Source organism: Pongo abelii, chromosome 6 (assembly GCF_028885655.2).
Source record: "Pongo abelii isolate AG06213 chromosome 6, NHGRI_mPonAbe1-v2.0_pri, whole genome shotgun sequence".
NCBI lineage: Eukaryota > Metazoa > Chordata > Mammalia > Primates > Hominidae > Pongo > Pongo abelii.
Window position 1 is genome coordinate 136720693 of NC_071991.2, and position 14551 is coordinate 136735243.

General features: G+C 45.2%; 1 protein-coding gene and 1 non-coding gene across 3 annotated transcripts; both read left to right on the top strand.

Moving 5' to 3' along the window:
* The first annotated feature begins 7142 nt into the window (after positions 1-7142).
* On the top strand, positions 7143-13272 carry FMC1 (formation of mitochondrial complex V assembly factor 1 homolog). Of its 2 annotated transcripts, none has more exons than XM_054560687.1 (2): positions 7143-7470; positions 12459-12747. In XM_054560687.1, exons 1-2 carry the CDS (start codon positions 7143-7145, stop codon positions 12467-12469), a joined length of 339 nt encoding a protein of 112 aa, XP_054416662.1. In that variant the 3' UTR covers positions 12470-12747. The 2 variants fall into 2 exon arrangements, with proteins under 2 accessions (XP_054416662.1, XP_024105339.1); XM_024249571.3 differs by lacking the exon at positions 7143-7470 and adding an exon at positions 7828-8489 and having other exon boundaries at positions 12459-13272.
* On the top strand, positions 7654-7726 carry TRNAR-CCU (transfer RNA arginine (anticodon CCU)). The gene has a single exon. It is a non-coding gene; the product is annotated as a tRNA-Arg (tRNA).
* Positions 13273-14551: the final 1279 nt, after the last annotated feature.

Consider the following 14551-nt stretch of genomic DNA (forward strand, 5'->3'; position numbering starts at 1 on the left):
ATTTAGGGCCTATCCATCTAGTCCCAGGTGATGCCAATGCAGCTGGTCTGCAAGGCTGGTGGTAGTAACAATTAGGAGGTTACAGCCCTTTCTATTTCACATGCCTGGACAATTTTGGCTCTGAGTCACCTGCCACAACTTAAGTAATGGTTAATCAGCTTGAGCTTGTCCCACGGCTACAAAAGGAAGCTCAGTCCCTAGATGACTTTTTAGACCAGAGCTGCCCTACTAACCTGGAATGACCACTTCTAGACTATTATGCAAGAGAAATATTTTTTATTTAATTTTTAATTTAAGCTACTGCGTTTGAGGTCTCTTTGTTACAGCAGTTTAGCGTTTAATTAATACATATAAGAAATCAGTTCAGAAGCCAGGCGCGGTGGCTCATGCCTATAAGGCTCATGCCTGTAATCCCAGCACTCTGGGAGGCTGAGGTGGGTGGATCACGAGGTCAGGAGTTCGAGACCAGACTGACCAACATGATGAAACCCCATCTCTACTAAAAATACAGAAATTAGCTGGGCCTGGTGGCACGTGCCTGTAATCCCAGCTACTCGGGAGGCTGAGACAGGAGAATTGCTTGAACCCAGGAGGCGGAGGTTGCAGGAGCCGAGATCGCACCATTGCACTCCAGCCTGGGCAACAGAGTGAGACTCTGTCTCAAAAAAAAAAAAAAAAAAAAAAAGAAAAAAGAAATCAGTTCAGAAAGAGAAGACAACTGATATATACACAGAGCTTTCTGACCTGACTTCATCTGCTTAAATATGCAATTTTTTTTTTTTTGAGATAGAGTTTCACTCTTATTGCCCAGGCTAGAATGCAATGGTGTGATCTTGGCTCACTGTAACCTCTGGCTCCCAGTTCAAGCGATTCTCCTGCCTCAGCCTCCTGAGTAGCTGGGATTACAGGTGTCCACCACCACACCCGGCAAAGTTTTGTATTTTTAGTAGAGACGGGGTTTCACAATGTTGGCCAGCCTGGTCTCGAACTCCAGATCCACCTGCCTTGGCCTCCCAAAGTGCTGGGATTACAGGCGTGAGCCACTGCTTTCAGCATTTTTTTTTTTTTTTTTTTTTTTTTTTTTGAGACAGAGTCTTGCTCTGTCACCCAGGCTGGAGTGCAATCTTGGCTTACTGCAACCTCCACCTCCTGGGTTCAAGCAATTTTTGTGTCTCAGCCTCCCAAGTAGCTGGGATCATAGGTATGTGCCAGCAAGCCCGGCTAATTTTTGTATTTTTAGTAGAGATGGGGTTTCGCCATGTTGGCCAGGCTGGTTTTGAACCCCTGACCTCAAGTGATCCACCTGCCTCGGCCTCCCAAAGTGCTAGGATTACAGGTGTGAGCCACCATGTCTGGCTAAAGTATACAATTTAATGGTTTTTGATATAACTGAAACCACTACCCCAAATGAGATTTTTGTCACTATAGATTGAGTTGCATTTTATATAAATGGATCATATAGTATGTAGGCTTTGTGTGGTTTTGCTCAGGATGACTTTAGATTCATCCATGTTATCACATGCATCAGTAGCTTGTCCCTTTTTATTGCTGAGTAGTATTCCACTGTACTGATATGCTACATTTTATTTATTCATCCCTGTTGATGGACATGTTAATGAGTCTATTATTCACACATCAAGGGTGACTCCAAATGTGATGTCATTTCTTTTATATTCAACCTCATTTTCAAGTGGTCAAGCAGTCCCTAAGCAACAGCTCAGTGCCTAACACTGCAGTAGTTTCTAGGCTGACTTGCCAAACTTCCACAGACCCAGTCAAGAAGGAGACAATGAGTCCAGTGGGTTCAGATAGTTTATTATTTACACAGACAGCAAAAGCAAGATGGTGTCTGCTCCCATGTCCCCAGCCCAGCAGGATGATGATGAATCATAGCTCATGATGATGAAGATAGCTCAAGTGGTGGACTGCTCTGCCATGGAGCCAAATCCAAACTACAGCCAAGGTGTTTTATAGACTTACACAGAAGTCTGCAGCTGTACCATAAGTCAGAATAAAGTGGAAAGTTCTGTGCTCAACTGAAATTAGAGAAGTTGATGAGAAATGGCCTTGTAGCAGTCTCCCAAAAAATAGGGATGAGAAACTGCCTTACAGTAGCTCCTTCCCAGGCATATCGCCTTTTGCATCAGGAGCAATCACAGGGCATTCTACTGAAAAGTGGGGAAATAGATTTTGGGGGTGCCTGACTGCAATATACATAGCCTACATGGAGACGTGCATGGTTGCCAAGATACCATGGCAGACCATTCCTACACTCATCATATGCCATAATGACATCTTTTTTTTTTTTCTTTTCTTTTTTGTTTTTTTAGATGGAGTTTTGCTTTTATTACCCAGGCTGGGGTGCAGTGGCACTATCTCAGCTCACTGCAACCTCCGCCTCCCGGGTTCAAGTGATTCTCCTGCCTCAGCCCCCTGAGTAGCTGGCATTACAGGTGCCTGCCACCACGCCCGGCTCATTTTTTGTATTTTTAGTAGAGACGGGGTTTCATCATGTTGGCCGGACTGGTCTCGAACTCTTGACCTCAGGTGATCCACCCGCCTCGGCCTTCCAAAGAGCAGGGATTACAGGCGTGAGCCACTGCACCTGGCTTCCATAATATCTTAAGTCACATGCCATAACAACAAAAATGCACTAAAAAATGACTAGCAGAATGAATTTGTGTAATTCACTGAGCTTGAAATTTCTCACATAAAATAAAAGTAGCACCTAAATGAATTCCAAGGTCACTTCTATGTCATTTGAATCAATTCAGAATTGTGACTGTACCAAATGCTTGTCATTAAATTCATCATGCTAGGTGCATACAACCTGATAGTCAGGTTTCACCTCAATAAATTATATACTTTTCCTCAAGTCTTCCTATTACAAACAGCATAGCAAATAAGAACTAAAGAAGTAAACTGTTTAGGTTTCCTTTTTTTTTTTTTTTTTGAGACGGAGTTTCGCTCTTGTTGCCCAGGCTGGAGTGCAATGGCACCATCTCGGCTCACTGCAACATCTGCCCCCTGGGTTCAAGCGATTCTCCTGCCTCAGCCTCCCAAGTAGCTGGGATTACAGTCATGCACCACCACACCCGGCTAATTTTTTATTTTTTTTAGTAGAGACAGGGTTTCTCCATGTCGGTCAGGCTAGTCCTGAACTCCTGACCTCAGGTGATCCGCCTGCCTTGGCCTCCCAAGTGCTGGGATTACAGGCGTAAGCCACCGCGCCTGGCCATTTGTTTAGGTTTCTAAGAAATTTCTCAGGAATACTGTCCTCCTTGGAGGTTCTATGTGATCTCTCTTTGACAATTACTGGAAAAATGATGGCAACTGAGAGAGCTGCCTCAAGATATCATCACTCAGGTACGACATATTCCATAATGGTGGGCCATCTCCAAACAAAGCTAACACTTTGCACTTTGCAGGTTCTGTCGTGGAGATTAGCTATTCCAGGGCCAGCCCCAAAGACCAAAGACCATAGCTCCACACGGGAGCTATATTACATCATCATAATGACCCAGATAGGTACCAAACTCTCTGGGTGATAGTTTTAATTTAATTTAATTCATTCATTAGTTTTAATAATTATTTTATTGTGTTCTAATGTTTTTACTCTTTTAAAACCTTCTGGCTGGGTGCAGTGGCTCATGCCTATAATCCCAGCACTTTGGGAAGCCAAGGCAGGCAGATCACTTAAGGTCAAGAGTTTGAGACCAGCCAGGCCAAAATGGTGAAACCCTGTCTTTACTAAAAATACAAAAAATTAGTCGGATGTGGTGGTGCATGCCTGTAATCCCAGCTACTCCGGAGGCTGAGGCAGGAGAATCGCTTGAACCTGGGAGGTGGGGATTGCAGTGAGCTGAGTTCGTGCCACTGCACTCCAACCTGGGTGACAGAGCGAGACTCTGTCTCAAAAATAAATTAATTAATTAATTAAACCACTTCAAAAAGAAAAAACAAAATGTCTGGTGTGATGGCTCACGCCTGTAATCCTAGCACTTTGGGAGGCCGAGGCAGGTGTATCACTTGAGGTCAGGAGTTCGAGACCAGCTTGGCCAACACAGTGAAACCCCATCTCTATTAAAAATACAAAATTACCATCCTGGCTAACACAGTGAAACCCCGTCTCTACTAAAAATACAAAAAATTAGCCGGGCTTGGTGGCGGGTGCCTGTAGTCCCAGCTACTCAGGAGGCTGAGGCAGGAGAATGGCGTGAACCCGGGAGGCGGAGCTTGCAGTGAGCCGAGATCGCGCCACTGCACTCCAGCCTGGGTGACAGAGCGAGACTCCGTCTCAAAAAACAAAACAAACAAACAAACAAAAAACAAAATTAGCCGGGCATGATGGTGTGCGTCTATAGTCGCAGCTACTCGGGAGGCTAAGGCAGGAGAATCGCTTGAACCCGGGAGGCAGAGGTTGCAGTGAGCTGAGATCGTGCCACTGCACTCCAGCCTGGGCAACAGAGTGACTCCATCTCAAAAAAAAAAAAACAAAACAAAACAGAAACACCTTCACAAAAAGAAAAAAAAATTTTTTTGAGACAGGGTCTCACTCTGATACCCATGCTGGAGTGTAGTGGTGTGATCAAGGCTCACCACAGGCTCAAGCGATCCTCCCACCTCAGCCTCCCAAGTAGCTGGGAATACAGGCACACACCACCATACCTGGCTAAGTTTAAAATTTTTTTTTTGTAGAAGTGGGTTTTCACTGTTGCCCAGGCTGGTCTCAAACTTCTGAGCTCACGCAATCCGTCTGCCTCAGCCTCTCAGTGCTGGGATTACAGGCGTGGGCCACTGTTCCCAACAATTATTGTTATTTTAGAGACAGTGTCTTGGTGTCATCTAGGGTGCCATGCAGTGGAGAGATAATAGCTCAGTGCAGCCTTGAACTTCTGGGCTAAGTGATCCTCAAACTACTGCATAGCTAGAACTACAGTCACGCACCACCATATATACATCGATTTATTTTTTTATAGAGACAGTCTTGCTTTGTTGCCAGGCTCCTGGGAGATTTAATTCTATCACTGTACGCTTGGTTAAATAATTAGTTGGTGTGTACCAAAAAGCACTATCCGAAAACCCTCAGTATCTGGAAATACGTAAGAGTGGGGAACTTTTTTTTTTAGACAGGCTCGCGCTCGCTGTGTCACCTAGGCTGGAGTGCAACCTCTGCCTCCCGGGTTCAAGCAATTCTCCTGCCTCAGCTTCCAGAGTAGCTGGGACTACAAGCACGCACCGCCACACCCAGCTAATTTTTGTATTTTTAGTGGAGAATGTGTTTTTGCCACGTTGGCCAGGCTGGTCTTGAACTCCTGGCCTCAAGTGATCCGCCCACCTTGAGCCTCCCAAAGTGCTGGGATTACAGGTGTGAGCCACAGCACCCAGCCAAGAGTGGGGAACATTTAAAATGGTAATCTTGAGAAGGCTGTTTAAGATGTTAAAGTTCCTTAATTTAGCCAGTGTGGTAATCAGCTGAGGGTGCTGAAGAGTGACCTATAATGAGGCTGGGTTTTGAACAGAATCTCACGTTAATACAAATGAGTTTACTATATTGTGTATTTATTATCAGGAGCATTTTTTTCCCTAAAGATAAGGCAGGGTATCAGCCTAAGGAGACGATAGGAAAGAAAAAAATCGTTTAAAAACTTAAAAAGACAATAAAATTGTAAAAATTTTTCTAAAAAGAAAAAATAAAAAGGCAGGATCATCAAAGCAGCTTCTTTTCCCACGAAGTAGGCACGCCACATGTTTTTACCTTTTCTTAACTTCGAATCCTATCGCCCTTTTTTTCTTCTTTCTTTACAGTCTAGAAGTCTGTGGGCTGTTTTGTTTGGCATGCAGTACTTTTAAAGTATTCATTAGTGGCCAATATTTAGAAGGAAAGCTATAGCATTAAAACAGATTTCCAGGGTTTCCTGAAAAAAAAAAATGTTTTTTAAAGGATTTGCTTTCCTAAAATGGCAACAGTCAGTGGAGGTGAGTAATGGCTGCCCCCTGGACAGGTGGGCTAGGTGCTGTCCAGTTCACTAGGTTTCCAACCAAGCCAGCTTTACTCATTAATGAACAATTGATGTTCCATTTGTCTGTCATTCCTGCTCAGTAGCTTATGTCTCCTAGCCATTGGGGCCAGACAGTGCCAATCCCTTTAGGAGCTTCAGACTAAGCTGTTATGACTATGCTACCAAGGAATAAGCCTGGTGAAGAAACAGGCTTTTCTGTTAGGCACAGGGCTTTCGGAGCTGAACAATTTCCCAGTCTGATGGAAGAGACTGACAACTACAGTATGGAGTAGTGGTCATGTACGTACATTAAGAGTTATTTATGATGAGTAAATAAAGGGAGCAACAGGGGACCAGAGGAGGTGAAATGAATAATTTTCACCTTGCCGTATTGACCTCAAGGGCCTAGAGAAGCGTCTAACTTAGACTTCTGGAGTAAGCTGAAGCCCAAAGGGTAAAGAGGCATATTAACACAAACGGTTAAGTTTCAGGCAGAGGGAATATCAGGTAAGGTGTGTGGTGGGGAAGAGACAATGAAAGTGGAGATACCTGGAGCAGAGGGTGACAAGAAGCGAAAAGTGAGAGATGAAGATTAAGGTACAAGCGAGGATCAATTTATGTCGTCTGAACTTTATCTTAGGGACAATGGGAAGCCCGTGATACTGTAAGTAAGGGTAAGTTTACTGGGACTCCGAATTGATTTGTTCAAGTTATACATAGGAACGGAACCAAAAAATGAACTGCTAATTTTTAAAATTAATTCCTAATCAATGTACTATTACTTCCCCGCTGTCCCATGTTTATCGCTGACCCACCAATTCAAAGGACACGGCACATGTTTCTTTTTTTTTGAGATGGAGTTTCGCTCCTGTTGCCCAGGCTGGAGTGCAATGGCATGATCTCGGCTCACTGCAACCTCCGACTCCAGGGTTCAGGCAATTCTCCTGCCTCAGCCTCCCGAGTAGCTGGGATTACAGGCATGCCCCACCACGCCCGGCTAATTCTGTATTTTTACTAGAGACAGGGTTTCTCCGTGTTGGTCAGGCTGGTTTCAAACCCCCGACCTAAGATGATCGGCCCGCCTCGGCCTCCCAAAGTACTGGTATTACAGGCGTGAGCCACCGCGCCCGGCCTGCGGAAATGGCCTCAACGCTTCAACCGGAAGCAGAAACTGACCGCAGCAGGCGCCATCTAACGGCTGCTGGAGCAAAGCTACTGCCGGAAAGTCGCAACACCGGAAAAGGTCCGGCTGCTTCCGGTAAAAACCCAACAGAGCAGACGTTCAGAGGGCGAGTCTCGAAGATACGGCCAATTTGCCCAGCGCTCTGTGCTCCGCAACGAGGCATGCCCGCTTTTGCGCAGGCGCGAGAACTACGGCGCAGGCGCGGAGACTATTGCGCAGGCAAGTGCGTACGCAGAAGCGTGCGCGCGCCCGTTCAACGTCCGGAGCATCGGTCCAGTTTCGAGGGTAAAGCCTTTGGCGCAGTGATGGTGGACTTTTGTTCTCTAACTACAACTCCCAGCATACGTCACCCCTCACGTGGGCGCTAGGTGTGGTTTCGTGGGATAGGGTAAGGCAAGAATGAAATTACGATGACGTACCAAAGAAGAAAATAGTTGAATACGTTGTGTGAGCGGGTCGTTCACAGAAGCCCCAGTGGCCTAATGGATAAGGCATTGGCCTCCTAAGCCAGGGATTGTGGGTTCGAGTCCCATCTGGGGTGGCGTGAGGCTTTTTTTTTTTGGCCTTTTCTCCTTTTCCTTTTCTAAACAAAGCAAAATATGCCAACTCTTTTTTTTTTTTTTTTTTTTAAATGGGAAGTGTGTGCTTTTACTAGCTGGTGGGCTGCAATTTTCGAGAATCTGCACACTCCCATGTCCTTTCTCTGAGCCGCAGGTCCCCTGGGATTTGGGAAGACGTCAATACGTTGAATTTTGATATCCCTTCTATAAATCATTTAAAAATGTCTTCTCAGCGTGTTCCATATCAAATCCACACCCACACCCCCCGCCGGGCCCACTTCTCCTGAGACTCAGCGGTTGGTCGGCTAACGGGCATCTTCAATGACGCAGTGAAGAAAACCCCTGTTTCCCCAAACCCTTGTTCTGGGTTAAAGGTTCTGGTACCGTCAGTTAACAGTCGGGTTTCGCTTGCTTTTGTTAGGGCGCCCCTGGGCCTTCGATTAATAAGGCTCGGTACAACGGACAAGTGAGCGGTTCCACTGCTCGTCAGTCGATAGGGGGAGTCGGTAGTCGGTCCGACCGTACCATTAGGCGCCTGGGCGGGAGGAGGGGTTTTGCAGGGTCGTAGGACGCCGTCGGGCACCAGGCTCGGAGAAGGACAGGAAAATGGCGGCCTTAGGGTCGCCGGCGCACACTTTTCGAGGACTTCTGCGGGAGTTGCGCTACGTGAGCGCGGCCACCGGCCGACCCTATCGCGACACCGCGGCCTATCGGTACCTTGTGAAGGCTTTCCGTGCACATCGGGTACGGGAGCCCTGTCCCGGGTGCTCTACGTGCTGGGGAGGGAGGAAGAGCCGGGTCTGGGCTAGGGTGGGGAGCACGGTGTTTAATTGCTGCATTTCTGAGGCCATCCCTCCCACGGAGCCCTGGTTCTGACCAAACCAACCCAGGCCCTAGGCTCCATGCTCTGGCATAAACTCGGGGACCAAAGGACCGGCGGGGGCGCAGAGTCGCTCTGGGGACGTCAGCCTGTCCCGCAGAGGGGCGGACCGGTCCTGAAGGATTTCATTGGCTGGTCTGTTGCCTCTGCGGAGGGTAGTCAGGAAAGTGGAATGGAGGGAATGCTGGGGATAAAAGAATGAAGATGGAGTTGAAGGGTGTACTGTCGCTAGACTTAAAGCCACAGCATCTGGCCAACAATTTCCTCACCCGTCCCCTAGAAAAGTTATTCTAAGAAGCATTTCTTTTTGAGGCGGAAAAGAACAACTGGGCTTTAGGGAAGGAAACTTGCTGCCCTTGAGCAATGTGGGGAAAGGGAGAACGATCAACTGTCGAATTTCTGAGCCATGGACGTCAGAATGTAAAATCTTAGAACTCAAATTCACCTAGTTTTTAAAAGGTGGCAACGTTAGGGGCTGTACTAGGAACCTGGTCTAAACAGGAAGAATCAGATGTACATGGGTTCTGTCCTTTAAGAAGCTTGCTGCCCACCTGAGGAGCCATACAGTAAAGTACTTAGGATAAATAAGTGCTCAAGGTGTAGACAACAGGAGCTGGGGTATAAAGAAGGGGTAGTTAGGGAAGGTTTTCTGGAGGAAATTAATCAGGGACCTGAAGGCTAATTTGGAGTTAGCAAGTAAATTGGGGTTAGGGTCCAGGTTTAAAAGCTACACAATTGAAAGCCCAAGGGGAGAAAAATTGCCAATTGAGAGTGGTTTAGCCCTAGGGTGTGGTGGGTGAAGTGGAGGTAGATGAAGTGGTAGGCCGAACAGGAATTTAAACTTTATTGTAAGTGTAATGGGAAGCCATTCTAAGATTGCGATCGCCTCCCAGGTTCAAGTGATTCTCCTGCCTCAGCCTCCCGAGTAGTACAGGCAGGGGACATGCGACACCATGCCCGGCTAATTTTGTATTTTTAGTGGAGACGGGGTTTCTCCATGTTGGTTAGGCTGGTCTTGAACTCCTGACCTCAGGTGATCCGCCTGCCTCGGCCTCCCAAGGTGTTGTGATTACAGGCGTGAACTACCAAACCTGGCCCCATTCTAAGATTTTTAAGGAGGTGACATGATTATAGTTGTACCTTATGGGGATAACATTATTACCCTTGAGAGAGACTTGGTAATGGTTCTGAAATTCATGGTACATTCTGGAAATACCACTCTGGAATGCACTTGAGCATGGGGGAAATGGTTTCTATTTCCTTCAGGCCCACAGCTAACTGAATAACCATCCCATTTTCTCTATCCTTTCCCTCTGGAGAAGGGATTCTATTAGGGAGAAACCTCCCCTTTCTCCACAGGGAAAATACAGTGTTCTATTTCATTTGGTCTCTTTCGGGTTCTTGTGATCTATTTACTGTTTCCTGTCTATTGCTGACCCTTTTGTCCTCATGATTCAGGCTCAACTGAATCAAGAGCAGTAATCTATCCTATATTAACCTAGAATTCCCATGTCAAATTCCACAAATTTGGGCTTATATATTAATAGAAATGGATGCTATGATTTGTTAATGCTTGACATTGGTGTTGATTTCTCATAAAATTTAAATTACTAAAAAGTTAAATTTGTATTAAAGCAGATTAATTCTGTTTTTAAACAGCTAATGAATGTTGCTTTCAACATGATCTGCAGATCCTAAAACCCACATTCTAACAGCATGGGCAACATAGTGTAGTGAGACTTGCTCTCCAAAAAATTTGAAAATTATCCAGACGTGATGGCCCATCCTCTAGTTCCAGCTAATTGGGAAGCTGAGGTGAGAGTATCACTTAAGCCCAAGAAGTCGATCAAGGCTGCAGTGAGCCATGTTCATACCACTGCTCTCCAGCATAGGCCATGGAGCGAGACCCTGTCTCAAAAACCAAGAAGCCACACACATTCTAGTTTTCAGATTCTAACACTAGATATTCAAATAGAGAAAGGGGATTAGGCCAGGAGCGGTGGCTCATGCCTGTAATCCCAGCACTCTGGGAGGAGGCAGCAGGTGGATCGCTTGTGCCCAGGAGTTCAAGACCAGCTTGGGCAACATGGTGAAACCCTGTTTCTATAAAAAATACAAAAATTAGCCAGATATGGTGGCGTGCGTCTGTAGTCCCAGCTACTTGCGGGGCTGAGGCAGGAGGATCACTTGAGCTGGGGAGATCGACAGCCATGTTCATGCCATTGCACTCCAGCCTGGGCAACAAAGTGAGACCCTGTCTCAAAAAAAAAAAAAAAAGGTTGGTGGGGGGTGGATTATGTAGGCAGTGGTGCCCAGATTTATCCACACTTGGACATGGCTCCTTTAGTCCCTCAGAGCTACGCACACATCCCCATCTCACCTTTCCTGCCCTTTCTCACGGCCTTGAATACAGAACTAGTCAAAGAGGGTGCAGTGAATCTCAAAAGTAAAGTATGATGAAGAAAAAAGGTTTGGAGTCATTTGGGGACTTTGGAATGGATATGGAATTTCTAGCTTCTGAAAGTCATGAGTCCATATTTTTCAAGATGGATAAGCAAATTGTGAGAGCGAGAATAGCCATTCCTCAGTAACTGTGGGGATTGGTTCCAGGACACCCCCCGTCCCCACTCAGGAATACCAAAATCCATGGATGCTCAAGTCCCTGACATAAAATGCTGTAGTATTTGCAGTATAACCTATGCATATCCTCCTGTATACTTTGTCATCTCTAGATTATAATACCTTATGCAGTGTAAATGCTATGTAAATAGTTGTTATACTACATTGTTTAGGGAATAATGACAAAACATATGTTTGGTAAGACATGATCATCCTTTTATTTTTTTCTGAGTATTTTTGATCAGAAGTTGATTGAATCCAAAGATGCAGAACCCATGGATATGGAGGGCCAATTGTAATAAGTAATATGAACATAAGCATACTACTTTTATACATGAAACCTTCATTTGTCACTATTTAGCACAAAGCTGTCATTTTTCAGACAAAAGTTTTCAATTTTCTTTCTTTTTTTTTTGGTTGAGATGGAGTCTCCTTCTGTTGCCCAGACTGGAGTGCAGTGGCCCGATCTTGGCTCACTGCAAGCTCCGCCTCCTGGGTTCACGCCATTCTCCCGCCTCAGCCTCCCGAGTAGTTGGTACTACAGGCACCCGCCACCACGCCCGGCTAATTTTGTTTTGTTTTGTTTTGTTTTTTTTTTTTGTATTTTTAGTAGAGACAGGGTTTCACCATGTTAGCCAGGATGGTCTCGATCCCCTGACCTCGTGATCTGCCTGCCTCGGCTGCCCAAAGTGCTGGGATTACAGGCGTGAGCCACCACACCTGGCCAAGTTTTCAATTTTCATTGTAATGAAAGGTATACGCCACATTAATCAAAGTCACAGAAATATAAATAAAGCAGTCCTTTATTTGCTTGAAAGGGAGAAAGTTCTACATAATATTCTTTAGGTGACATTAATGATCAGTGACCTAATTATAATGTCCATATCTACCATTAACCAACCTCTGAGCATCTCTGGACTTTAGTTTCCCCATCTGTAAAATTAAGGAATTGCAACTAGATGACTTCTTGCAGTACTGACTGAATACAGGGACATTCAATGCAACTCTTTTTAAAAATCCGAACTAGAGGTCAGCTTTACTAATAATTATAGAGTGCCCCTATAGATGTATTAAGTAGACATGTATATACATACATGTCTGTATTTCCTCTGTGCAATTTACTTTCACTCTAGTGAATGCTTATTTATTAAATCTTTCTCTGTGGACCTGTGTCTGTAGCTGGGTTAAGAATTTCTGACTTGGTGCTTCTCTAGGTCACCAGTGAAAAGTTGTGCAGAGCCCAACATGAGCTTCATTTCCAAGCTGCCACCTATCTCTGCCTCCTGCGTAGCATCCGGGAACATGTGGCCCTACATCAGGAATTTCATGGCAAGGGTGAGCGCTCAATGGAGGAGTCTGCTGGCTTGGTGGGTCTCAAGTTGCCCCGTCAGCCTGGAGGGAAGGGCTGGGAGCCATGAACATGGAGAATATCCTTGGATGCTGCATTCACAGGAGAACTGAATAATTTCTATCAATATGTATCATTAAATTTTTTTTAAGTTTTTTCTCTGTAATTTTGTTTACTAGTTCTTAGGGGAATTAACTGGACGTTTCATCTTTACTCTCAGTGAATTTACTGAACTTTTTGCACTAGACTGATGTTGTTTTTCTACTTAAAAAAAATTTTTTTTTTTTTTTTTTTTAAATTTTAAAAGTAGTACAAGCCTTGGCCAGGCACGGTGGCTCACGCCTGTAATCCCAGCACTTTGGGAGGCCAAGGCAGGCGGATCACCTGAGGTCAGGAGTTTGAGACCAGCCTGATCAACATGGAAAAACCCCGTCTCTACTAAAAATACAAAATTAGCCGGGCGTGGTGGCACATGCCTGTAATCCCAGCTACTCAGGAGGCTGGGACAGGAGAATCGCTTGAACCCGGGAGGTGGAGGTTGCGGTGAGCTGAGATTGCGCCATGGCACTCACTCCAGCCTGGGCAACAAGAGCAAAACTCCGTCTCAAAAAAAAAAAAAAAAAGTAGTACAAGCCTTTTGTTTAAGGAATTAAAATGTTATAAACATAAAATAAAATAAACCCTCTTTTCCTTTGTCCTCCTCCCTTGTCCCCATTACCAGCTGGTCACTATTACTAACAGTTTGATGTGCATCTTTCCAGATATTTCCTATACATATACAAATATACATACATATTTAAAAATACATAAATTTGATGTGTTACAGTCCTGGCAGGAAATAGGTGGCACACTCAAATAGGGTCAGTGAGGAGAGTTAAAGGGATACATAAAGATGTGGGCGAATTAAGGTCGAGTTGGTGAAGCTCTTAGGGGTTCTCAATAGTAGAGAGGACTTTTTATATTTTATTTTTAATTGGGCAGCCCCCAAACCAGAATAGATTACGAGAGACTCTCTAGTGGAGAGTTCTAACCTCCCTAGGCCTGACCAATGCAGGCCCTTAGTCTGAGGAACATGGCCACAGCTCAGCTATAACCCACAGAGAGGGATGGATGAGTACATAGACATCTCTTTCTGTCTCCTAATCTTGTCAAATTGTTCCTCCTCTTGAACTCCCTATCTGGGCAAATAGCTCCACCATGCACTTGCTAACCAAGACAGAAACTTGGGCTTCATTTGGTATTCGTCTCTCCTTATTTTTCACAATTATTCAGCAATTTCAGCTTCTGCAATAGCTCTAATAACCTCCTCCTGTCTGTCTCCACTGCCTCTGTCCTAGTTCAAGCACTGAGAATCTTTTGGCTGAACCAATAAAAGAGTCTCCTAAAGGGTCCCTTTGCTTCTTATATCCTTATTTCCTCAAAAATCATTCTCTTTCTGTGAATTGCCAACACTTTATTACCTTTGGCTCCTTTATGGTATATGTCAGTTTCTTCTGGTAGATAGATAACCTCTTTTCTCCTGGACTGTGTCTCATTCATCTTTGCAGTTTCCAAAGCACCTTCCCCAGTGACTTACACATTGCATGTATTAAATGTTTTTGAATACATAACTTAGCTCCACTCGGAGAGGTACAATCTCAACAGAACTATTCATAAAGCAATTCAAGCCAGGCGTGGTGGCTCACGCCTGTAATCCCAGGACTTTGGGAAGCTGAAGAGGGCGGATCAGCTGAGGTTGGGAGTTCCAGACAAGCCTGACCAACATGGAGAAACCTCATCTCTACTAAAAATACAGAATTAGCTGGGCATGGTGGCGCATGCCTGTAATCCCAGCTACTCAGGAGGCTGAGGCAGGAGAATCACTTGAACCCAGGAGGCGGAGGTTGCAGTGAGCCAAGATTGCACCATTGCACTCCAGCCTGGGCAACAAGAATGAAACTCCGTCTCAAAAAAAAAGGG

What these genes read in the sequence shown, in the direction of transcription:
- FMC1 (XM_024249571.3), top strand. Translation starts at nt 8,352, where the DNA reads ATGGCGGCCTTAGGGTCGCCGGCGCACACTTTTCGAGGACTTCTGCGG. An exon ending in AGGCTTTCCGTGCACATCGG is followed by an intron (nt 8,490 to 12,458) that starts GTACGGGAGCCC and finishes GTGCTTCTCTAG; the next exon opens with GTCACCAGTGAAAAGTTGTG.